General features: G+C 53.5%; 1 protein-coding gene across 7 annotated transcripts; it reads right to left on the reverse strand.

Moving 5' to 3' along the window:
- Positions 1 to 1,214: 1,214 nt before the first annotated feature.
- NLGN3 (neuroligin 3) lies at positions 1,215 to 24,346 on the reverse strand. Of its 7 annotated transcripts, none has more exons than XM_081792717.1 (8): positions 24,212 to 24,346; positions 20,832 to 20,975; positions 20,130 to 20,189; positions 16,008 to 16,067; positions 14,069 to 14,218; positions 6,580 to 6,765; positions 3,716 to 4,505; positions 1,215 to 3,104 (listed from the first exon to the last, which is right to left on the reverse strand). In XM_081792717.1, the coding sequence occupies exons 2-8, from the start codon at positions 20,935 to 20,937 to the stop codon at positions 2,261 to 2,263; spliced, it is 2,196 nt and encodes a 731-aa protein (XP_081648843.1). In that variant the 5' UTR covers positions 20,938 to 20,975; positions 24,212 to 24,346; the 3' UTR covers positions 1,215 to 2,260. The 7 variants fall into 7 exon arrangements, with proteins under 7 accessions (XP_081648843.1, XP_081648838.1, XP_081648839.1 ...); XM_081792712.1 differs by having other exon boundaries at positions 20,832 to 21,485; positions 24,212 to 24,343; XM_081792713.1 differs by lacking the exon at positions 24,212 to 24,346 and adding an exon at positions 22,051 to 22,900 and having other exon boundaries at positions 20,832 to 21,485.
- Between the last annotated feature and the right edge of the window lie 681 nt (positions 24,347 to 25,027).

Below are 25,027 nucleotides of genomic sequence, written 5' to 3' on the forward strand. Positions count from 1 at the left end.
CTCCGATTACTTCCTAGCAACTCCATGCTATATTTTTGTTATTATAAGCTAGTATTCACATTAGTTTGGGAAAGAAAAAAAGGAGGGAAAAAGGGAAGGAGGAGAGGGGCAGAAGGAGGAGGGAGGAGAAAACCAGTTCTACACTATGGACTCATTCAACTTGTGACCCATCCTGTCACTCTCCCCCCAGTTCTTTCTTTCTTTTTAACTAAAGTGTGTCCAGCCAACAATTGCCCAACTCTCTCATCCCCATGTACCATATTAGCATATTAGTTCTCAGTTTTGGTCTTGTGTTGATCCCATCTGAACATCATCCTGTCGTGTTGGTTCATCTCCCTCATTTTGTCAGGGTCACTTTGAAGAATTCTATTCCTGGTTTCTGAGGTGTCAGCAACCTTGCCCAACTGTCACACTTGATGAGCAGACTCCTGGTTCAGTCCTTCAGGTCGCTGAGAATAATATGAACTACCATAATGCTAACCCTGTGGAGCCCCACTGAATCTGTCCCCCGGGGTTGACAGGGAGCCACTGATGATAACCCTGGAGAGAAATCTCTCCCAGGGGCCCCAGGGCCTTCTCCAATTTTAATTCACAGAACAGGAAACAAGTATCCCTGGGGAGGAAAGGGCACCTGCTCTGTCAGTCACCCAAGGCCAGGGGGCATCCACATATCTGATGCTACACTGGATTCAGTCATGTATGAGAAAAAATTTCAGCATGTTAGAGGTCACACCTCTTCCTAGCCCCCAGTCTAGGATGAAGGCAGGATGGTGGTGATGGGGGCAGTGGCAGAGGCATTGGTGAGAAAGTGGGGGAGGGGGAGGAGAAGGAGTAGGAGGGGAGGAGGAGGAGGAGGAGGAAGTGTTATTTTTGCCATTTCATTAGGAGGCCTGTGGTGCTGAGAGAAGGCTTCAGCTGCAGGAACCCAGAGTGTTGGGGGGACTTGGTGGGGCACGTTATGGGGGCAGCAACCTGCTTAAGATTGGACAGGCCTTGATGTGTGCAGGGGGGCCAGCAGAGTGCAGCCCAGACTTGTCTCAGCTTAAAGGCATGGGATGCAGAGGCAGGCTGGATTCTGAGCCCACAGAGGTGCCCTGCTGGGGGCGTCTGTTGGGGCAAGGCCTGTGCAAGGGAGGCAGATTGGGAGTGCTAACTGGATTTTTTATTTTTATATCAAGACACTGTGTTTAAAATTTTACAAAGGACAAACTCCATGGGTTTCCGTTAGTGTTTTAAGAACTTTTCTTTAAAAAAAAAAAAAAGCCAACAACAACAAAAAACACTGCCTTTTTGAAAGAGAAATGACAGACACAAAAGAGACTCTGTAAAGAAAATGGGGCGAATTTCTGATACCATTACCCCAAGGGCAGAGGCGGAACCCAGATTACACCCAGGGGCCCAATAATGACATGGCCTCCACTAGAACCTCATTCACCAAATATAGGGTCCCCTGGTCTAGCCAGGCCAGTGCGTGCGGCCTTTGGGGAAAGCAGGTCACCCTGCAGTCTCTGCAGCCATCCACAGGGGCACAGAGATGGCTGGAGGGTTCTCCCCCTATGGCCCTCCAACCCCATCCAGCGGTAGCCCCTTCCTCCTTCCACCCCATGGTCTTGCTCAAATCTGTTTCTTTCTTGGGGTCATGTTTCTTGGTCGGATTGTGTGAGCGCTGGGGGTTCCAAAGACAGAGAGACCTGGGCCTGGAGCCTCCCTTCCAGAGCCTTTTGCACTCATGGGTTGGAGAGGCATTTGTTCCAAAATTGTTTTAAAAATCAACAAAAACAAGACCCAGAAAAAAGACCAAGTCTGGGGGAGAAAGAGCTACCCTGCTCTTTAAAGCTCCCAAGTCTGGAGTTGGTTGGTGGTGCAGTTCCAAGAGAGGCGGAAGGCGAGCACCAAGGGGGGTGTCCAGCTGGTGCTTTCAGGCCCCCAGGAATGTCTGTGATCAGGCTCAGGGAGCTGGCTTCAGCTGCTGTTCCACGGGTCCTCAGTTTCCCAAGGACTCATTTGCGTCCCCGTTTGAAGGGTTTGTTCAGGTTTACTTCCTTATTTGTGTTTTTGTACATGCGGGTGCATGTCCACGTCCATCTGTTTGTGCAGGTGGGTCTGCTGTTGGGTGTGGGTGCGTGCGTATACATATATGTCTGAATGTGTGTGTGTGTATGTGTGTGTATGTGTGTCTGTGGCTGTGTGTCTGTGTGCATGTGTGTTCGTGGATCTGGGAGGGAGGAAGCCAGGAGATAGTCTGTGCTCTAGGCTGGAGCTATACCCGGGTAGTGGAGTGTGAGTGGGGCAGGCCAGTACTGTTGAACCCTGCGGCAAAGGTGTTATAAGGGTGCAATGTCTGCAGCCCTACCAGGGAGTTGGGAATCATAGTGATGGTGTTGGGTGTCATGAGTGGGATGTCATCAGGGGAGCGTCGCAGGGTCAGTGTGTAGTCAGGCAGCGCAGTGAGGCGCAGTGTGTCATGGGGGGGGGCAGACTCACATTCATGGTGGGTGGGGCCCAGCTGTAATGCTGCCAGCTCCTCCTCAGGAGCAGCTCCCAATTCAGGGGCCCCGGCTCCCCTCTGAGGGCTAGGCTGCCGCAGGGGCTCCTGACGCCGTTTGTCCTTGCGGTAGTAGAGGGCAGCGAAGGCCAGAACATTAAGGAACAGGAGGGAAGCCCCCACAGCGATGGTGACACTCAATTCAGTGGAGTAGTCACGAGGGTTCTCCACCAGGAGTGGCCCTGCATCCTGGTCCCCGTTCCAGGACCCTTGGGCATTCTCATTGCTGTAGGCAGGGGAGATTGCTGGCCGCTTGGTGCTCCAGGTCTTGCCGTTGGGCCTGCGGGTGATGTGGGAGCTGTGGGTGGTATCCGGGGGCGGCACTTTGGTGGTTGTGGACGTATAGTGGAACATGTCATGCAGGTTGTATAGGTGGGGCACCAGGTGTTTCCAGAAGGCCACCTTAGTGGCCCGGTAATGATCGCGGACCCTTGGTTTCAGCCCGATGTGAAGGTAGAGCTGGTCTCGGGGATTGTATTTGGACCAGGCCACTTCCTCAAAGCGGTTGGCCTTGGTGTGAATGAACTTGGTATCTTGGGGGACCGGCTTGTTGGGATCCCTGAAATACCACATGGAAATCTGGGGTCACCACTCTACCTACAAGAGGAAAGGGCCCAGAATTCTTCCTCTCACACCCACTTCTGAACCTCGTCCATAGTCTGTAACTGCCCACCATTTCCATGTTTTTCAGGGTCCCTCCTTCTGTCCATACCCCTCCTCTTCCCCAAGCCCTGAATTCCTATTGCCCACTGCATCATGGAAACTCATCGTTCCCTGTGCCTATCCTGTAAAGTCATGCTGTAGATGCTTTTTCTTCTCACGTGCTACGTTGCATCCATCAATATTTTCAGCTGCCTAGTTTTTCCAAGAACCCTTTAAAGGCTCTTTATGCACCAGGCCTCTGACCATCTAACCTTGAACCCCAATAGGTCTGCTGGTAACTCTCATTCCTGCTTGGTCCTAGTGCTAGGTGAGTTCTGAGCCTCAACAAAATTTTCGAGAAATTGCACGACTCAAAAGAAGGAAGAAGGAAGGGGGTGGAAGAGTTTACCAAGCAAGATTTTGGGAGTATCTTTAAAAAAGGAGATGATGGAAGAGGTTCAGACAGAGGAGCAGAGGGGAGGGCATGCTGGGGTCCCAAAGAAGAACAACCCCCCAATTTCTCCTTACCCGGTCTTGGCAAAGTTGGTCCAGTAGGTCATGACGACAGCGCTGAGCATAACGTCATTCTTGGAGAAATTGCAGGGAAAGAGGTCAGTGGGGCCTACCATAGGGACACCAAAAACGTAGGGTACTTCGTCCCCATGAGCTGCATCTGACCAAGCAGGCTTCATGAGGCTCTGGCAGTGATGGTAGAAGGCGTAGAAGTAGGTAGGTGAGCCGTAGCGGGCATGCAGATCAGCGGTCACCACCGAGGGCTCCACCCACTGGTGGTCAGTGAAGAGCGCCACCAGTGTTTTGCGGCGGGTCTCAGGATTGTCACGGTCTGCCCAATCTGTGTACATGAACTTGATGGTCTCCCGCAGGGTGTCCTTACCCTCAGGATAGCCATACAGATTGTCTACGAAGTTGGAGACTGAGTAGTCAAAGTCAGTGCCAGAGACACCATCCTCAGGGTCCACCACCCCTTCCACAAACTTGAGACCCTCGCCCTGGTTGACACCTAGCATGATGTCATAGTTGAGAAACTCGCCCTGCTCCATGAGAATCTCAGGGTCATCAGGAATGACATCGCCATCAATCACAGGGCCAAAGGCCACGTGGTAGCGGGCTGGCTGGATGTCCTGCTCTACCAGCTCCTTGGCACTCTTTTGACGAAGACAGTCCACCATGTCCACCGTGTCTAGCACGTTACAGCCTACCTTGTCTGCCAGCAGGCTGGTATACTTCACTGGTTGGTAGTTCACAGCCCAGCTGGACAGAGCAGAACCACTTTGGATGATGGCCCTCTGGAAAAGCCCTGCAGAAGACAGGCGGCACCACATCAGACCTGTCACGTCACCCACAGCCTAGGCCTCCCTTGCCTGTCCCTGAGGGACACACTACAACATTTCCTCACTCCTTCCTTTGTTACTGAGGCTGCCCTATGGGTGGAATGAGCTATGCAAGAAGAACAAACCTTTTGGCTGGGATGATGGATTAGGACCAGCAGAGGGGTTGCCGGGCCCCTGCGCCGACTGGACCCCTGCCTGCTTTCTTGCTTCCTTGTTCTGGGAGGACGGTTGGTAACTTGAGGGTTAAGGGAATGCCAGAAAGAATTAACCCCTTGGGTCCCAGGCATCAGCTTCCTTATGCTCCCTCTCTTTATCTCTCCTTGTCTTCCCTCCTTGCTTCCTGCCCAGCTGGGCCCAGCTCTGTGCCAGCGCACCACCAGGGAGCTGGCGCTTCTGCCACAAAGGGGTCTTTTTCATGAGAGATGAGAAACGCAGGCAGGAGAGAGCCTCACATTCTGGGAGTTTGGGGAACGATTCCCGAGGGCAAAGGCCTTGGGGTGTGAAAGTCTCCAGGGAACGTGCCCTCCCAGGGTGTAGTCTCCACAGAGAGTTTCCTTTTGCTGAAGCTACTGATGCCTCAGATCCAGTTTCCCCCTGGCCAACAGAGAGCCAGTCCCCCAAACTCAAAAAGTGGGTGATTTGTCCCCCCTCCCCGGGGGGGGGAAAGGGATATCATGATCTCCTCGGCCCCAGCATTCCCAAGTGAGGGATAATAATCTGGCCCCCAGGCACACAATTCCTTTCCTCTAAGAGAAAGGCAGTTTGCATGGGTAGAAAGAGAGGGAAAGAAATATAGATTGCTACTTAAGAGACAGCCTTGCTTTTTCTCCATGAATCAATTGCAGAAAGGCAGAGAACAACGCTTTGCAGCAGCCAGGACCCTTAGGAGACAGAATACAGCACCACTCCAAGAAAGGCCTTCTCCCCCCAGGGAAATCGGAAGAGACACCGTTCCGCTTTTCAGACAGGGACACCCTCACAGCCAGTCACTTCACCCTCCTTTGTGGAGAATGAGATTCCCATCCCCATTACTGTCACCTAGAAACACATTCTAAGGCGTGATGCAGGTCCCACAATGGTGTTCCCTCACCAGGGTAGTCCCTGGAGGGACAGAGACAGAATTTCTAGGTCAGAGAAGGTGATTTTTCTCTCTCAGAGAGACAGCCCTTCTTCAAAGAGAGACTGACAGTCTTCCTGTGACAATATCACTAACTCACAGGGTTGACTTCGACAAAAAACCTTGTCCTCTCCCACAGATTTCCTCACTTCAAAGAAGGGCACCTATTTCAGGAAGATCTCTTCTTCATGAGAAGCTCACGTTTGCCTCTCAGAGATAGAATGTGCTCTAGAGTCCAGGGTGAAGAGAACTTTTCCTGCTGAGCCAAAAAGGGCCTGTTTGGCTTGCTTGGAAGACTCACTGGCAGAGGGACCCATGGCAAGGATAGAGGCTTTCCTTCGGTAAAAATGAGAGTCTCCCTTAGGAGGGTTATACAGCCCTGGGAGGAGGTCTGGAGTCTGCTAACAGACCCCCAATCCCTTAGAAAAAGCCCACCGCGCAAGTCAGTGATCCTCACTTCAGACCCATCTCCTCGCTCAAGGACGGTTCCCCTCTTGTACAGACTTGCTTTTCAGAGAAAGGCAGAGAATGAGTGTTTCTTACACCTAAAAATGAATTCCCACCCCGGATATCTACGCTGAAGTCACATGTCCTTCCCAAACTGAAAGATTTCCCCTGTCCCCCCCTCCCTGGCCTCCCAAAAACCACTGTCCCTTCAGAGAGACCGTCTGCTCCCAGTCACCCAAATCTGACTCCCACATCAGAAAGAGGATCTTACTTTCTCAGGATACAAACAGGATTGTCTCTTTCCCTCTCTCACACTGGGCGAATTCCTTCTTTCCCCTAGAGAAACATTTCCAACCCACATCTCCCCACAGGGATACCGAAATGTCAGAAGAGGGCCTGCTGATCCCCCTGGGCACGCCGGAGCCTAGGAGGCCCGACACTTCTCTAGTTCAGGTTTTGCCCCAAGTGTTACTCACCCTCAGAGTGATGCGACAGCGTGAGGAGGCTGACACAGGATGCACCGATGCCTGAGCCAAAGACGGTAATTCGGCGGGGATCACCACCGAAGAAGGCAATGTTCTCGCTCACCCAGCGGAGGGCCTGGATTTGGTCGAGGAGCCCATAGTTGCCCTTGGCAGCCTGATCGCCAGTGCTCAGGAAACCTGGATTCAACAGAGGGCATGAGGACGGTAAAGGCAGAGGGATGGCAGATTTGAGTTATAATGGCAGGCAGATGGGGGCACAAGGACAGAGGATGAGCACGCAGCGTGGTTCTTTCTGCCTAGCTACTATACACCATTGCTTCTTTCTGCAAGGCCCAGCACCACCCATATAGGAAGGACCGGCTCCTGGCCCCCCACCCATTCTCCAGTTTGAAGGGAGGGGTCTGCACACTATCCAAGGGGATGCTTCCAGCTGCGAGTTGGGGGTAAAATGCAGGAAGTGAAGAGCAGGGGTCCTGGAGTCAGATGGTCCTTGGTTCGAGTCCTGACTCTACCGCTTACTAGCCATATAGCCTTGGGCAAGTTATTGAAAATCTGTGGGCTGTAATTTCCTCTTCTGTACAATGGAGATAAAAATGCTTCAAAGGGTTGGGGCACCCAGGTGGTTGAGTCGGTTAAGGATCTAACTCTTGATTTCGGCTCAGGTCATGATCTCAGAGTTTGTGAGATGGAGCCCCGTGTTGGGCTCTGTGCTGACAGCATGGAGCCTGCTTGGGATTCTCTGTCTCTGTCTGTCTCTCTCTGCCCCTCCCGTGCTCATGCTCGCTCTCTCTCAAAATCAACAAATAAACTTTCAAAAAATGCTTAAAGGGTTGTAGCAAGCATAAAACGAACCTAAGCATCTCTAATATGCTCAGCACTTGGTAAATCTAAAGTTACTTCTCTTTCCCCTTCCTCCCCTCTCTGAAGGAAGTGAAGATCCCAAGAGGCAACAATTCCTAAGCTCTCCCTGCCCTTCCTGTATGAGGTAGTCCATCTGCACCTCGTTCCCAGGCCTCAGGTGGCCCCTCTCCTCTCATTGTCAGGACGGGTTCTCATTTCCCTTCCTCCAAGACCTAATGAATCAGAAACTCTGGGGAGGAGGCCCAGCAATCTGTGTTTCTAACAAGCTCTCCAGGTGATTCTGATGCCTGCTAAAGTTAGAAAACCACTGGGTTGGACCATGTTTTTCATCTGGTGGAGAAATCGGGAAGTCGGTTCAGTGTGTTACCACAGAAACAGGTCTTCCCGCCAGCCCGCCCACCCACTGGGATTTGCTGCTGAGGAGACATGTCACCATGGAGACTACCTTCCCACCCACCTGCTGGGATTTGCTGCTGTGGAGACTTGTTGCCATGGAGACTACCTTCCCGCCCACCTGCTGGCTATCCCACAGAGATGTCCTATATTCCCCCCCACACACCCTGCTTCCATTTCAAACTGATCCTGCTGTCTCATTTCATCTCTGTTCCTTGATCCCTAGGCTCCTTGGAAGGCTCTACCTTCTCCTGCCCTGGGCTTTCGGAAGGGTTCTTCCTAGGTGCATAGCTGTGGCACTCCTACACGTTAGAAACCCATACCTGGCTCAGTATTTTTTGACCCCACATTTCAAAGCTCAGTGGCAGCACCTGGGATGAACTTTGTGCGAGGTCATGTTCGAGGAGGCTCCCTCCACTCACAGAGAGCTCTCTGGCAGTCCAGGGGCAGAAGCCAGGTTCAAATGGATTCAGGCAGGCACAAGACCTCATCACTGTCTTTCTCAAGTCCTTCTGTTTCTAGCTTCGGCAGAAGGGCTCATTTCATCCTCTTCAAGGGTGTTATTAATTTATGTTTGGTACAAATAAGTATGTAAAGCACTTAGTTATTCCTCTCAGGACCTAGTCGCAAGCCCTCTTTAGCCTCAGGTTCCTGGTGAGGAAACGTGAAGGAATTAGAGAGAGCCTGAATAAGGATGAACGGAGGATCCCTTGTTCCTCTAGACAAGGGAACCAGCTTCTCCTTTGCCTGGCCCATTCACAAACTGAAGCTTCTGCTGCGAGTCTTAAAAAGTGTGCTGACCAAGACCCAACCCAGCTGTCTGAGCCTGAGACCCTCTGGCAAAAACCACCATGTGCTTCTCTTAGCCCGCCTGTCCTCTCTCCCTTCCTTTCTCCCTCCTCCATATTTTCTTTCCCTTTTCTCTTTTTTAAAGCAACAGTAGACTTGGCTTCAGCCTTGGCTGAGGTGAGGTATCGTTCACTGAAATGTGTCAAATACATCTGTCCTACCAGCAGAAGAGCCTGCGCTTGAATGTGGTAAAGGAGATTTGTGCAACATGTATCGATTCCCTGGGTTAGGAACAAAGGCCTGAAAGGGCTGGGTGGAGGAGTCAACCATCACTTTCTGCTCCCAGGCTCCCATGAACCTCGGGATGAGAGGCATAAAGCACGCGGATGACGCCATGTCAAATGTACCTACTACAACAGTCCTGCGTGAAGAGCTATTATCCGACGGGATCAAGCTGGATCCAACATGACTGACCACGAGCACACAAAACCTGGCAGTCTGGGAGAGCAGTCACTCGCTGCTAGTTCCCCAGTAACTCAGCCATCCATGGAAACCACGTGAGGGTGAGGGCTGAAATCCCAAACTCCGTGAACTGTCAGAACAAATCTGAGACAGTCTCCCTGGGTCCAAGTTTAAACTGCAGTACATGGTTAGCTGCTTGTCAACAGGAGATGAGGGAATCTGGCACAGTGTACCCAAACCAGATATCTCTGTCACTCAACGCTTGACGTTTACCAGGTTTTCAGTTTGCCTGGAGGGTACCTGAGCAAAGATGTAGGATTAAATTCTAGCACCCAGAATTGGCAAACCCCTACTTCCTCAGCCCCAGGGATGTCCACATCCTATATCCTGCTGGGGTCCTTTTCTTTTGTTGGTCTCAAGCCCCATGGGGGTTCCTCATATAATAGGATGGGATCCACGGACTGGCCTGTGACATTCTCCAAATAAATGAATCACTCAAGATGTCCAAACAAGCACCTCAGAGTAAACCATCTTTTTGGGCTCAGTGCTTCCAGAGAAGCCGAAGGGAGGCTGAATGTTTGCATGTAACTGGAGTCCAAAACTGGCCGCCTGATCTGGGATGCTTTGAGAAACAAAATGACAGTCTCAGCTACACAGCAAAGTCCCCAAGTGTCAGGGACAAATCTATGTTCTGCATCTGGCATCAAGAGACAAAAACATCTTGTATGGACCCAGAATCCAATCAGTGGCTCATTGATTACATTTGTGTTCCAGAGCAGGCAGTGTAGGATACACAGGAAGGGGTGGGGAACTTCTGACCGAATCTCAGTTTATGACTCCTGAGGTCTGGGTAATATTATCATGATCATTAACTGCTGAAGTCCAAAGAATAATACGGTGGAACCTTGGATTGCGAGTAGCTTGTTCTGTGAGTGTTCTGCAAGACGAGCAAACACCTCTAATAAATTTTAACTTGATAAATGAGCAATGTCTTATGTTACAAGTAGTACGTGATACCAAACTGACATTCATGATCACAACTGGAGCCAATGGTTCTTGAAATTCACTTTGATATACGAGTCCTTTGGATTATAAGCATGTTCCCGGAACGAATTGTGCTCGCAAACCAAGGCTTTACAGTATTCCTGCCCCCAGATGTGCTGTTCTGGTTATCCAAATGAGAGGAGGTGGTAAAGTGGCAGTGGGGGGGGGGGGGGTCTTAACCTGAGTTCCAGGGATGAGTTTTGGTGGTATCCATGGAACCATTTCTATAGGTTTGTGTGTGCACATTTTTATGGGGCAGAATCCATAGCTCTCATTAGAATCTCAAAGGGGTCCAAGACTCCCCCAAAGGTTAGGAAGCCTAAAGGATATAGAAGCCCAAAGAACAGTTGTGCAGTAATCGGCAAACTGGGATACCACAGGGAGCACTCACTTGCAACAGCCTTCTGTGCAGCCCACAGCTCTCAGGTGATGCTTCAGATCCTGAATCTCTCCTTCTGCCTCCTTTCTCTGTGTCACTCTTTTCCCCATTTCTCCCCCCGCCCCTCTTCCTTACTTTTCTCCCCTCTTTTCCCTGCTCCTCCACTCTTTCTTCTCCTGCAACCCCAGCTGGTCCAATAATATGGAACTGAAGCATATTCTTGGTACTCTCTGGGCTTTCCAATAAAAATAAGGGAATGGAACTTTGTGTTCCTAATTTTTAAAAGCAGCTGAGGCCGCCTGGGTAGCTCAGTTGGTTGAGCATCCGACTTCGGCTCAGGTCATGATCTCACAGTTCATGGGTTTGAGCCCCACATCTGGCTTTGCGCTGACAGCACAGAGCCTGCTTTGGATTCTCTGTCTCCCTCTCTCTCTCTCTCAAAAATAAATAAACATTAAAAATTTTTAAAACAATAAAAGCAGCTGAATGGAATATTTTCTATCACTCTCACTAAGAAAATAAAGTAGTACAGGCTCCTGGGCGGCTCAGTAGGTTAAGCATCCGGCTCTTGATTTCTGCTCAGGTCATGATCCCAGGGTCGTGGGATCGAGCCCTGCATCAGGGCTCCTTGCTGAGTGTGGAGCCTGCTTGAGATTCTCTCTCTCTCTCTCTCTCTCTCTCTCTCTCTCTCTCTCTCTCTCCCTCTCACCCTCCCCCCCACTCGCAGTCAATCTCTCTCAAATAAATAAAGTAGCAAATTACTTTTGGCCTTCAGCTACTGGGTATGTGTGCCTGTATACCTATGTGACCTTACTCCTGTATACCCTTCAGGGACTGTGCAGCCCGAGTGTGTATATTTACAGCCACCTTCATGGTACCATTTTTACTGTCAGAGACTCAGATCCCCTTCCTCAACAGGACAGAACACTTAAGGGAGCCTTCCTGTGATGTCTGGGGCAACTCATAAAGACGGAGGAGCAGCGGCAGAATCACGCAACGCAAACCCAGTAGCCAGCCAAGAGAGACCAGGGAGAGAGGCCTTGCACGCTTCATGCCCACTATCCAGATGCCACCGAAGGGACATGGGCTCCACTTTTTTCAGGGAATATCATGTCTCCTGTCTAAACCCAAAAAAAGGTGTCTTGCTACCCCACATAGCGTTAAGAGTAAGTCAAGAAAAGTTTGCCTTTCCGTGTTCATAAACTGCTCCCAGAACTGAAGCACCAGGGCCTCTGGGATTAGAACTGGCAAAAACAGTACACTCAGAAGCAAATTAAAATAAGGTCCTGTAAGCTTGGAGCTTGAGCCTGCTTCCGATTCTGTGTCTCCCTCTCTCTCTGCCCCTCCCTGCTTGTGCACGCTCATGCTCACTCTCTCTCTCTCTCTCTCTCTCTCTCTCTCTCTCTCTCCCTCTCTCTCTCAAGAATAAACATTAAAACAAATTATACAAAAATAAAAAATAAATACGTAAAATAAGGTCCTGTCAGCCAACTGGCCATGGAATAAATCATGCCCTTGCTGGTGCGGCATCCAGGCCTACAGACCTGATGTATAGCCTAGACCCCTCACTGGAACTTTGAAGATACAAGCCCACCAGCGAAGAAGTTGTCTTCCTCATGAAAGTACAGGATATGTGACCGCATGTGCCCTCTGAGGCCTGAGTGGGCATCTGAAAGGGAGCCAGACCCTGTATGTGTAGTCACACGCTCTAAGGTACTTGTTTACCTCAGGACCTTGGCCACAGATAGGCATTAAGAGTCATCAAGGAAAAATAAAATAAAATAAAATAAAAAGAGTCACCAAGGAAGATACAGCACAGATTTAAATGCATATACATTTAAATCACCCAAACAAGCGGGTGGACGGCAGACTACGTGTGCGGAAGGGCACATGGGTATGGATGAGGAGTCGTTTGGGAAATTAGTGTGTATGTGTGGCGGTGCATTTGTATAATGGGGTGGGAGTATAAGGGGAGGTAGGCATGGAGAGAGTAGTAGAAATGTGTCCGTGTGTATATACAGGGTATGGACATGTGGGGTATGCTCCGGTGTGGGGGTGAGTACAGGAGTATGTGCACAGATGAGTTTGGATGGCCAGGTGTGGGTATATGGATGTGTACATATTTGTTGGGTAGGGTGGGGGAATATGTACATATGTACACTGGCTGTATGTATCCAGGGTATGTATGGGAAGAGTGTCTATGTATGTATGTGTATGTAAGAATGTGGGTACATGTGCTGGAGGCCTATGGATATCTACATATGGTGGGGAGATACATAAGTGTAGTGTGCAGGATGCATACATAGATGTGGAAGCAAGGATAGGAGGTGTGTGTGTGTGTGTGTATGTGTGTGTGTCTGTCGTATTTGTGTAAGCGTGGGGTGGGGAGGTGTGGACGTGCAGGTATGGATGTATATGCATAGGGAGGGGGGAATGTTGGCTTGTATTCATGTGGGGAAGGTGAGGGACATATGTGTATGTGGGTGTTGGAGTAGGTGTGAAAGTGGGCTGTGAAGGGGGATACAGGGATGTGTGTGTATGTGTGGAAGGAATATGTATATGCATTTAAGGTATACGTGTGTGGGGTTTATGTGTAGATGTGAATGTGCGGGGTGTGGGTCTTTGCATAGAGCATATACATGGGGGTAGAAGGAAGTGGGAATGTGGGCGTGTGTAGTGTGTATGAGTATAGATGTGGATATGGAGATGTGGAGGGAGAGATCTATGGGAATGGGGAGAGTGGGAGATAACTGCGTACGTATGGGGTATGGATGTAGAGTGTACAGAGGTATATGGGTACGAGGATATGTGTGTGTGGGAAAACTGTATGTGTGGGGAGTATATGGAGTGGCAGGGGAACGTGTGTATGTGAGAGGGAGTTTGTAGGTGTGGATGTGGGGCGCCTATATGTTTACAGTTGTATGTGTGTATTTGTGGGGTATGTGAGAAATGATCATAAGCATGGAGGTGTATGGTGGGAAGTGTGGATGTGTGAACATGTGAGGGTACGTGGGTGTGTGGATATGTGACTGGCTAGGAGGAATATCCCTGTATGTGTGGAGGTTTTAGGGATGTGGGCATGGGTGGGCAGGGATGAGGGAAGGACACCAGAAAATTAATGGGCCCTGCAAAACTCAGCCAAGCAAAAGTCTGAAAGCAGAGACCTGGCTTGAGACTTAAGAGAAGGTGTGGAGGTTGCATCGGGCTTGCTGCTGTCAGCACAGAGCCCGCTTAAGATCCTCTGTCCCCCTCTCTCTGCCCCTTCCCCACTTGGGCTCTCTCAAAAATATATAAAAAACATGAAAATAAAAACAACAACAAAATACATTTAAAAAAAAGACAGAGAAGGTGTGGGGGTTGAATTGAATTTCCAGTGGCAGCTGAACATTCCAGGAGCTTCCAGCACTTGGGGAGGGGCCATGTGATAACAACATTTTGACTATGGGCATTAGCACCAGCTAGAGAACCAAGGCCAGCATTAAGTCCCCAGCATTCTTTCCTCCTTCCCTGAGAACCCAGGCTTCCTTCTAGGCACCTAGCAAGGAACCGTACCTAGCACCCCAACACGATAGTTGAGGGTGATGACGATGACGTTGCCATAACTGGCGAGGACGCTGCCATCAATCATGTTGCCTGTCCCTTCCATGTAAGAGCCTCCATGGATGTAGACCATGACGGGCTTAGCGCCACTGTCCCGGATGTCTGCAAGGAGAAGGGGTAAGACACAGGCTGGGTAGGATGCCCTTCCTCCCTCACCCCCTCCAGCCAGCCCTGGGGGGGTGTGGGCAGCAAAGCTATCCCAGGTGCCAGGACACCACCGCCAGCTCTGAGGGCAGGACTCATGGGGACTGCTCAGCCTGGAGCTCAAGCATCAGCCAGAGACTTGGCCAGAGTTGGACTTGAGTGATGTTTGTAAAGACTCTGGTTTCAGCCTCACAGCTGAAGGCAGTCAGCCATGCCTGATACATCCAGGCTCAGGTAGGCCATGGCTGGGCTCTGGGGACGGGGAGCAGGAGGAAAAGGGCGGGCTGTTCTCTTAGGTGAATCGAGTGAGTCCCTGCCCTGGGCACCCAGGGGTCCTGGGACCTGACATGGCTTCAGAGAGCAGGGGCTGGCGAGCCCTGAAACCCCCAAGACTAGACCAGTTACATGGAAATACGACCATTGGCAGCAGCTGGCCCCCCAGTGCAGACAGAGACAAGAGGGGTGGGAATAAGGGGTGGCACAGGGAGAGAACAAGGAAGGGTGTGGGTAAAAGGGGGTGAATGGCAGAGATGGGGTGGGGGGAACCTTACTGACATGGTTTCTCAGCCATGTGCTCATTTACCCCATTCTCCCCGGGCACCAGGCAGACTTAACTGGAAGCACAGGGGATGGGGAAGAGGAGAGGGCCGGAACTAAGAAGGAGAGAGACCCCCGCCCCCAGTCAGCATTAAGATGAAGGTGGAGCCTCCCCAGAGGCCATTCAAGGAGAGACCTTCAAGCCGCCTGCTCCTAAGTCCAGGCGGCACAGTGGCACTGGGGCTGGGCCGTCTAGAGAAAGCTCTCCACCTGACCACCTCCACCTGCAGCCTCTCAGTGTGTGAGCTGGACCAACAACACTCTGCCCCAGCGGCACGGCCCTACCAGCCACCAGTGGGGCTCCCCCTGAGCTGCTTGGCCCCCCCCCAGGGGGTGGGCAGGGCCAGGGCAGGGAGGTGGAAGGGGATGTTCTCTGCTGCCAAGCAAACACACCCTGTTTTCCCAAGGAGGAAGGAAGACTGGTTCAACCATCACGCAAGGATCTCATGCCATCTACTAACTGGGCTGTGGTGTCCTGGCCTCAGCCTGGCACTGTAGCCCTCAGCCTTTCTGGCCCTGTCCTGAGCCTATCACAGCCCCTGGCCCTGAGGCCGAGTCTCTCTTTCTGGGAGATGGCCGTGGAGGTTCTCGGTAGTGCTATGCTCCAGCCCCTTCAGTTGTCACTGCCTCACTCCTCAGTGCAACATCTTGCTGGGCCCCTCTCCCAGGAGCCAGTCTCCCCCTAACACACAGGGGCCTCTGCAATGAAACACAGGTATCTCCTCGCCATCCGGTTTCCTTCACGCCTCTCCTCGCCCTCCCTCAGCCCTGCTTTCTCTCCACTCTCCCTGCTGATCAGTCGGGGCAGGTGCCCATGAACCACAGAAGATGGGGGAGGAAGCTGTCTCTGGCAGTGGCTGCTTCTACTGGAGGACTGAGGACGGAGCAGGGGGGCGGTAGGGGACCGGGGCGAGGAGGATGCCTTCCCCATGGCTCTGTTTGTGGTCCCCTGCTCCAGCCAGCCGTGTCCATCACCCTGGAACTCCCAGCGGCCAACCAGGCCAAAGATGGATGAACAGCCCAACAGCCTCATAGAGGAACAGAAACACACCAACGGACGGACAGACAGACAGACGGGGCTTCTCCCCATCGAGAGGGGGAGGGGCTCTGTGCCATGCACCAGCCGCCGCACCCTGCAGCCCCCAAATACCTTCATCTTCATCCCCGTCATTATCCGCTAAGTCCTCGCCCTGTTTCTTAGCGCCGGATCCTGGGGACCAGACACGGGGAGACACAACAGCACAGAACAGAGAACAAAACAGAGAGAGAATTCAAAAACAGCATGACTGCAGTGTGGCCCAGCAAGCCAGCTCTGGGCTTGGGCCCAGGACAGGCAGGAGGGATGGCAAGAACTGAGGGAATGGGTGGGCTGAGGCCCAGACCTTCATCAGGAGGATGGTGTTGCAGACCCCTGCGGTGCTGGCCTCCCTGCACCTCCCTACCACACCTCCCTGCCCCCAACAGCCCATCTCAACCAACTACCTTCCCAGTTAGGAAGGAGGTAGCAGCCCGTGGGCCAGGGCACAGAGCCAGAGACCCACTCAGGGAAAGGATTTCCTCCGGGTGGGAGGGGCTGTGCACGTGTATGTAGGCAGGCTGAGCTGGAGAGCAGGGGCAGGCACTGAGGGTGAGAGGTGGCATCGCCAGCATGTTGGACATGGACATGAGCTATTCGGGCAGAGACGGGTACTGGGGTGCCCAGCCCTGAGCTACCTGGGCCCAGTGGGAAGGCTCAAGCTGGGCCTCAGCTGACCCTGATTCCCAGAGGAAAAAATTGGGAGATGAAGCTTTCCCTCTGGTCTTCCTCATTGGGGCCCCCTGCTCTGGCTAATGGCAAATGGGGTTCCTGCTCACAGGAACCAGGTCTAAGAGCAGTAAGCGCTGCTCTGAGATCTAGAGAGAGCCAGAGAGGGAGGGAGGGAAAGAAGGAAAAGGGAGAAGGAAAAAGGGACGAGAGAGAGAGAGAGAGAGAAAAAGAGAGAGAGAGAGAGAGAGAGAGAGAGAAAGAGATATGGAGAGAGAGGGAGGGAGACAGAGAGACAGGAATAATGGTAATAGCTCCTACCATCTACTGAATATTTACCATGTGCCAGACACTCTACTTCTGCCATATGGTTTGATCCTTACACCCCAATGAGGTAGGCACTGTCTCTATTCCTGTTTCACTGATGGGGAAACTGAGGTTCAGAGAGGTAAAGTGACTTGCTCAAGATCACATAGCTAGGAAGTGCTAGAGGTCAGATTCAAACCCAGGTCTACTTGACTCCAAAGCCCATGGTCTTTCCACTGCACCATGCCACCTTTCCAGGACGGGGTTGGTGGGGGGTGTGGGGAAAGGGAAGGAAAACATCAGTGAGAAAGAGGTGGAGCATGGAGGGGAGGGGAGGGAAGGGAAGGAGAGAAAAGAAGGGACCGGAGGAGAGAAGAGAGACATTAAGGACCTGTGGGTAAGCTGGCACCAACTCTCCTTCCTGTTCTAAGTTGATGAGACGTGCATCTTGAGCGTGGCTGTGGAGAAAGAGGACCTACTGCCTGGAAGCTGGTCAGAGTAGGGAGACTGAGGTCATTCTGCCAGCACCCCAGGGCTTACCCTCTTGTCTGTGACACCAGATGCTCTCAGCCTGGAGGCAGCAAATAGCCCTCTTTATCAGCTGGTCTGGGCTCTGGTGACTGAATTCCCTCACAGCTATTAATCAAAACAGGAACCGCCCTCATATTACAAAATGGCTTTTCGACTAGGGCAAGAGCCCGGCCCCGAGGGGCAGAAACTGCCTCCGGCTTCCCGGACTTTCAGTGGCACCTACCGTCTTAACACCTGCCAGTTACTGCCCTCAGAAATCCTGTGGGGCACGGGACAGCATCATCCACGCAATGGACAGAACCCCACACGGAAAGGAATTCCTCATCCCTAAATGTGAATTCCCTCCAGCTTGATGGGGGTGAAAGTGGGGGGATGGGGCAGGTCTTCCCCCAGAAATCCCTTACTTCCTGTGGGCACTGACTTAGAAGGTGAGTCCGCTTTACCCCCACCTCCTCGGCGCCCCCAGCCCCCGCCCCCCCCCCAAGCGTCCCTGGGTTGCCGCATGGTCCCAGCCTCCTCTGCACAGATGCCTTTGCTCCTTCAGCTTAGCACTTGCTGAGCAACTCCTTGTTGCCATGGCGGTCACCCGGCCAGCCCGACCACCATACCCCGACCACCATACCCTGTCCCAACACTGTGCTGCTGCAGGATCCCAACCAGGCCAGTCCTGCCTACCCTACCCACACCACAATCCTAATGACCTCTGTGGGCGTATCTCCCCCAAGAAGCAGGGACTGTAATTCCGTTCCAAATGGCCACCAGGCCCCAGATAAGGAACTGATCTAAGCAAGGAAAATGACCAAATGCCCTCCCCCACACTGTCTGGAACTCACTTCCCAGCTTGGCCTGTGAGGCTTAGCTAAACCAGCTGAGTTCCAATACCAGGATAGGAGCTTCTTTGGAGTAGTGGTGAGGCCTTTACTTATTTCTAAATCTTTCCTCTGCCTCATATCCCTCCACAGCCCCACAGTGCCCAGCTCGCGGGCATTGCCCACAGTCAACAATCATGATAGGTAAATGTTTGCATTTGAGTGGAGCTGCCAGGGAGTGCTATAGCCAAACTCTCAGGACCAGACAGCCCTGGGCTCTCGCTGGCACCCCAGGGAGATCATTCCTCCTAGGAAATGGTTATCATGAATGCCATTACCGTCCTCTCGCCCACCACCGCCCCTGGAAGTAACCCATGAAGAGCAGGTCTACGAGACCCTCTTCCTGAATTCATTCACATGCCAACGGAATGTTAAGGCCACAATGGTCCCCTATGCCCTCCTCCACGCCTCCCTCCCCGCAGAGGCAGATGTAGAGGCTCTGACGGGGAAAAGTCGCGCCTGAAGTCTCTCACTGTGAGTTAGCAGAAGAGCTGCGACTCAGTCAGGCTTTGTGGGTCACAGACCTGTAGTCTTTTTTGCAGCACCATGAATGCTCCTTCCTTTGTGCAAAGAAGCGTCTACTGATGGCCTAGTGCGTGTGAGGTCCTGGGCAGGGTGTGGGGATGTAGTGGAGCACTATCCCAGAGCAGCAGGCCCGCTCAGTGCATCAAGAACGCATGGAGAACACGCTCAGCATGTGGCTCAGCATGTGGCTTCCCGGAATCTGCCCCTGGAGACACTTCCTCAGCAGGGGAGCATCCGGGGCCCGAAGGAATCCTGCCGGCCCCACTCAGGGAAACCCTACCCTAGGATTTCAAAGGAAAACAGACTCCAAGCTTGCCAACAGGTTGTACGGAGCAGGCTGTGATTTTCTACCTGTTCCTTAAGTTGTTCCCGGTGCCAATTTGGCCCAGCTCATCCACATTTCACCATTTTTTTCCAGAGGCAGGGAGGTGAAAATGAGCAGATGGGAGTTGCCTTGCGTTCTATAGTGGAAAGAACACTGCCCCGAGGGTCAAGAGACCCAGGTTTGGGTCGCAGCTCTGCCACAGACCAGCGACAGGGCCTCGAGCAGCAGCAAGTCACTCCCCTGGGCCCGTTTCCTCATCCGTAAAATTGGGAAACTGATTCAGGCCTTAGAAGCTTCCGGAGACGTGGGGAGGATTTTATGAGCTAAGCATGAAAGCGCTTTGTGGAAAACATGACGTGGTAAACGGACGGGAAAGATCCTTGACCCAGGGGGACCAAATTCCTCCCGAGCAAGAGGGTAAATTTAAAATTCAGGATCTCGTGCCTCCTTCAGAGTCCTTAGTTCCCAGGGACCCCCATGGTCTGCCACCAGACTAGCCAGGGTCAGTTGGCCAGGCTTCTGGCCAGACGTGGTGGCAGGACAACTTTGCTCTAAACTTCAGGGCCAGAGAGCTGAGTCTAGACTTTGGACCCAGGAAAAAGCACGGAGGGATGAGCTGGTGGCTCCCCAGCCAGGAAGAGAGCAGGGTCCCTGGCTCCTCTCAAATGCCTAGAGTTTCCCCCGAGGTGGAACTACCAGGCTCTGTCTTTGGCACATGCACTAAGGCAGAACTTGGGGCTGGGGGGACCGGCAGAAATGGGATTGCTGCTTCTGCTCTGAACCTGCCTTAGGCCACCAAATCCTCCCTGAAAAGCAGCCAGGGCCCTTGGATAAGGTAGAGCTTATGCCTGCTCACCGACCGCCCCCTGAGCCTGGCTACTTGAAGGAAGGCTGGGTCTTCAGGGGCAAGGGCAGGTGGGCAGGCAGCCCTCCCTCTCTCTCTCTCTCCCTCCCCGCCGGCTCGCTACCTACCTCCTTTCCTACAAATTTTCTTGTTGGGCTTTCGGGCGCATTCCTTGGAAATCCGCTTTACTGTAAAATGAATAAAAAACTAAAAAATAACAGGAGGCCTCTGCCCAGGGGCATGCACCCCCCACCCACCCCAGGCCCCAAGAGCTGCTCTGCGGGCGGCACATGGCAGAGAGCCTGTCCCGCCATCTCCTTGTTTCTGTCACTTACCTTAGTGTGACCCCCGCGGGAGGAGGCATCAGCTAGCCAAAGAGGAGGCACCTAAGCAATGCCCACCAGGCTTGCCCCCCGCCCCCCACACGCACCCAGCTCCCTTGGCCACACACACCTACCACCTTTCAAAGCAGGCGGAATGGCAACAGGGGGGCCTGGTGGAGCCAGCATCCTCCCGCGGGCAGCTGCCAACAGTGACCCATACTCCCCCGGGGAACCCCCATCCAGCACTCTGGCCCTAGATCTGTCAAAGCTCTCAGGCCTGGCCAGGCCCCTCCTGGTAACAGTGTCACTCACACATGGGAGCTCAGACAATGCTGGGAGAGGGAAGAACAGGGAGGAGGAAGGGGGGAGGCCGAGCAGAGTGATGGTTAGAAGCATTTTCACAGACAGACAGATGCATGCTGCAGGGCACACGACCACATGCAAGCCACAAACACAACAGGGCGGGTGGGAGGCGGGGAGGGCACAGTGCCTGGCCACAGCACTCACCATCCTCCGTGGGCACATAGACATTCAGGTAGAGGCAGTCTTCATTGGGCTCCTGGATGTAAGTAGCGACAATATCCAGGTTGGCAGTGAACCAGACGGGTAGCATGACTTCGGGCACAGCTGTGTGGATGTTCTGGGGGCACACTGGGGGAAAGTGCGTGGCGTTCCGGATGCCCGACCAGGATGGGGGTGGCTCAGGGGGCAGGAAACGTTTCTCACCGATGGGGGGAGCTGCATAGGGCACCCCCAGGTATTGGTCCACAGGCCCCAGGATCTCACTGGGCAATGGTACCCGGGCACCCCTTAGCTTCCCAAAGTGAGTATTGACTGTGGGCGCTGGGGCCTGGGTACTGGCCCTCAGCACCAAGCTGAGGAACCACAGGGTGAGGCACAGGCTCCGGCCAACGGTGGACTTGGGGCTCAGGGACAGCGAGGGCGGGCCAAGCCGCAGCCACATGTTCCGGGCAGGGGGACTGGCAGGAAAGGCAGACTCCAGGGTCACAGCATCAGCCCCATAGGCAGCCCCTTCATGGCCACACTGACTTGAACCTCAAGACTGAGCTCTCGAGGGACACCTACAGGTGCCCCGCAATGCAGAGAGGTCGTCCAAGCACCACAGCTTCACAAAGGGGACTCCCTCAGGGCCAGACAGGCCTGTGGAAAGAGGGAAGCATGCGTCATCCAAGATGGTCAGGGAGGGCTACGGAGCCTAGGAGCCTAGGAGCCTAGCTGGGTCTTTGGGGCCCTGCTGGGCTCGGGCTGCTCTCCTACAGTTAGGAGAGCGCTCCCACGCCAGGGCCTCGAGGGACCCACGGATGATCTCCACTGCTGGTCAGAACCAGTCTAGGTGCCTGGCATGGTTGGAAAATCCTAGGGAACTGGCACGGTGACAGTTGTTGCCACTGCAAAGCTCCTAGTCCCCAACTCTGACTCCTCAGCTGATGGAGCTCATCAGGGTCAGCTGGAGCCAGAGCAGCATGTGGGAGCAGGGGGTGGGGATGACTGGACATGGAGCCCAGGTCCCTGAGCACGCCACAAGTGAACACCGAACTCTCTAGACCCCCGGCCCCAGGAACCCCACACGGGGACCTCCCACATGAGGAGAGGGAAGGATTGTGAACCTCACTCTGGGGTTCTGGAAAAGCAGCATATAGGCAAAAGGTCCCACATAGAGACCCCCTCACCCTCAACCAGGGCAAGGGGCAGGATGGCCACTCACCAGAGTCCCCAGACCCTCCTGCGCCCCTCCTGTACATTTCTCTTCAGCCCTCACTGCTCCCAAAGTCTTAAGCCTTGGTCCTTTCTGTCGGCTATCTCTAATTCACACTGAGTGCCAGAACTGAGGCAGAAACCGCTCTGCCTAGCACCCCAGGCATTGTTGATGCTCAGCCAGTGTAAAATAAACAACGGAGTGTGGGGGACACACACTCAGAGCCTCATGGAAATAAACTCACAAAGACTCAAAGAGGGAGTGAGAGAGACCAAGCCAGGATCACAGACACTGCGATATTCACTCACAGAGACATATATTCCAAACCCACAGAGATCCCCTCATATAGTCCCACAGTCTGAGACAGAGAGCCTCACAGAGCCAGAGAATCACAGAGAAATACATTCAGAAACACACACACAGAGACTTACTGAAGCAGAATCACACACACCACATAGGTAAATATCCAGAGACATACACAGCATAATGGTGACACATAGGTGGAGACAGAAACAGAAATACAGCACACTCAAGATATACGGGCTTTCTGACACACAGTTATACAGTCAACACATAAACACAGGCACACACAGACACTGCTGCATGGACACACACACACACACACACACACCCACACACACACTTTAGTTTTCCCTATTTCTGCCGCCTTCCCAGATTGCTGGCCTGCTCCTTTAAGAACTGGCTGAAGGGGTGGGGGAGGGAGATTGGGAACGCCCGGAATCGGCTACCAAGAGAGGGGAATGAGAATGTGTGTGTGTGTGTGTGTGTGTGTGTGTGTGTGTGTGTGTGAGAGAGAGAGAGAGAGAGAGAGAGAGAGAGAGAGAGGCAGAGAGACAGAGACAGAGCGAGAGAGCGGAAGGGAGAGGGAAGAAGAGGGAGGGAGAGAGCGAGCTAGAGAGAGAGAGCGAGAGCGAGAGCGAGAGCGAGAGAGAGAGAGAGAGAGAGAGAGAAAGGAGAAAGAGAGGGAGGGAAGAAGGAGGAGGAGGAGGAGGGAGGGCGGGCAAAGCAACTGAAGGGGTGGAGGCTCAGGGGAAATGGGGAGCAAAGTATGGGGGTTAGATCCCAGACACTGCCCAGAATGCACCCGGGTTGGGGGGAGGAGGGGAAAGGGAAGGAAGGGGTAGGAGTAGGGAGGTGGGGCAGGGGGGAGTGGGTGTGTGTGTGTACGGGGGGGGGGGGGGGGGGGGGGGGGAATAGTCCGCAGCTGAGTTCACACAATCCCCCCATTCACCGTCTCCATGGCAACTCTGGGGCACAGACCGCTCATTCACACGGCTTCCCCGCCGGCAACCCCCCCCCCCCCCCCCCACCATTAACCCCTTCGGTGCCGCCCCTCCCCACAAATTCCATTAACCCTTTCAGGATGCTTCCTTCCCCTGTAACCCTTCAGTGCCAAATGCCAGTCCCCCTAGAGTCAATTCCCTGCAGCCCCTCTCCCGCGAACACCTAGACAAATCCACCGACCCCCAAACGCCCTCTGTACCCTAAGACCCGCTCTGAGTCCCTAAGGCCAAGATCTCCATCCTGGCCCAACTTGCAGTTTGGGAGAAGACAAGGGGAGAAGGCAATGCTGGGGATTAGAGTGGCATCTGGGGTACTTTTGGGGCTGGAGCAGTATTGGGCGAGGGGCATTGTGCAGGAATGGACTGGTATTGAGAATTGCAGTATTGGGGGCTACGCGGGTTGGGAATGGTATTGGGGGACAGAGCTGCATCGGAATGGGGGAGGATAGGATAAAGGCCTGGGGGGGGAGGGGGGCTGCAGAGAGTGGGGGAGGGAGCCTGGCTGTGAGATGCTATGATGGAAGAGGGATGGGGCTGCACTGCGGGGGAGGGGGGACTGGCAATGTGCAATACAGGAATAGGGCTGGGGGCCCTTAGTAGGGGTATTTTGAGGAGCATGCGGCCAGGCTGTGGAAATAGAGGTACCACGGGTGGTAGGATGATAGGGATGCGGGATTCAAGGAGGAGGTGGAGGAGAGCAGCGGAGGGGGGTTGGATTGGTGGTCAGGAGTGCCGATGGAGAACATGGGGTTGAGAAGGATGGGGAGCACTAGCTGGGGAGTGGAGAAGCCCGGGATTGGGAGGGGATAGGATCGGGTCAAGGTATGGGCAGCTAGAGGATGAGAGACCGGGGCAGGCGGCCTCACCTGTTCCCCGGGCTGTTGCGGGCGACTGAACCGGGCCGCGGACCACCCATATCGCCTCCAGGCCAAGGGCTCCGCACCTGAATCCCGAGATCTGCTCTCCGGCAGCCTGGCTGCTGTGCCCGCGCACCGAGGGGGCGCGCTGCGCGTGCCCGGACACGGGGGGGCGCGGTCCCTGCCATTAACTCCTTTTGTGCCAGAGATGGCTCAAGTCCTGGGGCATGGCCCGATTCCTCCTTTGCTCAAGCACGCTCTGCTCACCCTCTCTCCCTCTCACACGCACACCTCTCATTTCAAGACAGGTGATCATCCAGGGCAGCTAGCTCAAACTTTACCTGCAACCTTGAGACAAAGGGAGAAACTGAGGCACTGTCTGCAGGAGCCCCCAGTCGTGCTCTACAAAAGACAAGCCTCCACCTGGCTCAGCATCCATCGCCTCTTCCCTCCTCAGCACCAGCGCAACTCTAGCAGCAACCAGCGGAGGGTGGGGGCACTCTGCTCTCATCCTGTCACTCTCTCAAAGGTCAATGTTGTTCCTTCCTGCTGCTTCTGCTGGAGCACGTCAGAGACCAGCAGCCTGCCACTTGTCCCACCACTGAGTCTCTCCCCTCCAGATCCGGCCCTCTTTGGGTCTCAGGGTTGGGTTTCTGTATATGTAGTGCACCTGTGCAGTTTGTTTAGCCCCCACCCCCCACCCCAAGTCCCTCGGAGTGTCCCTTATCCCAGCTAAGCCCCTAACCCTGTAGTTCCTCAGAATGTTCGCAGCAGGATAGAACAGATTGGAAGAAAGCCCTGGCCAGGTCTGCCTTGACCCTGCCG

Source organism: Panthera onca, chromosome X (assembly GCF_046562875.1).
Source record: "Panthera onca isolate mPanOnc1 chromosome X, mPanOnc1 haplotype 2, whole genome shotgun sequence".
NCBI lineage: Eukaryota > Metazoa > Chordata > Mammalia > Carnivora > Felidae > Panthera > Panthera onca.

Excerpts from the sequence above, each read along its gene's own strand:
- NLGN3 (XM_081792712.1), bottom strand. The coding sequence starts at position 21,288 with ATGTGGCTGCGGCTTGGCCCGCCCTCGCTGTCCCTGAGCCCCAAGTCC. Across the intron at positions 20,190-20,831 it reads CTATGTGCCCACGGAGGATG|TAAAGCGGATTTCCAAGGAA; the intron begins GTGAGTGCTGTG and ends TTCATTTTACAG. Across the intron at positions 6,766-14,068 it reads CTATCGTGTTGGGGTGCTAG|GTTTCCTGAGCACTGGCGAT; the intron begins GTACGGTTCCTT and ends TGTTGAATCCAG.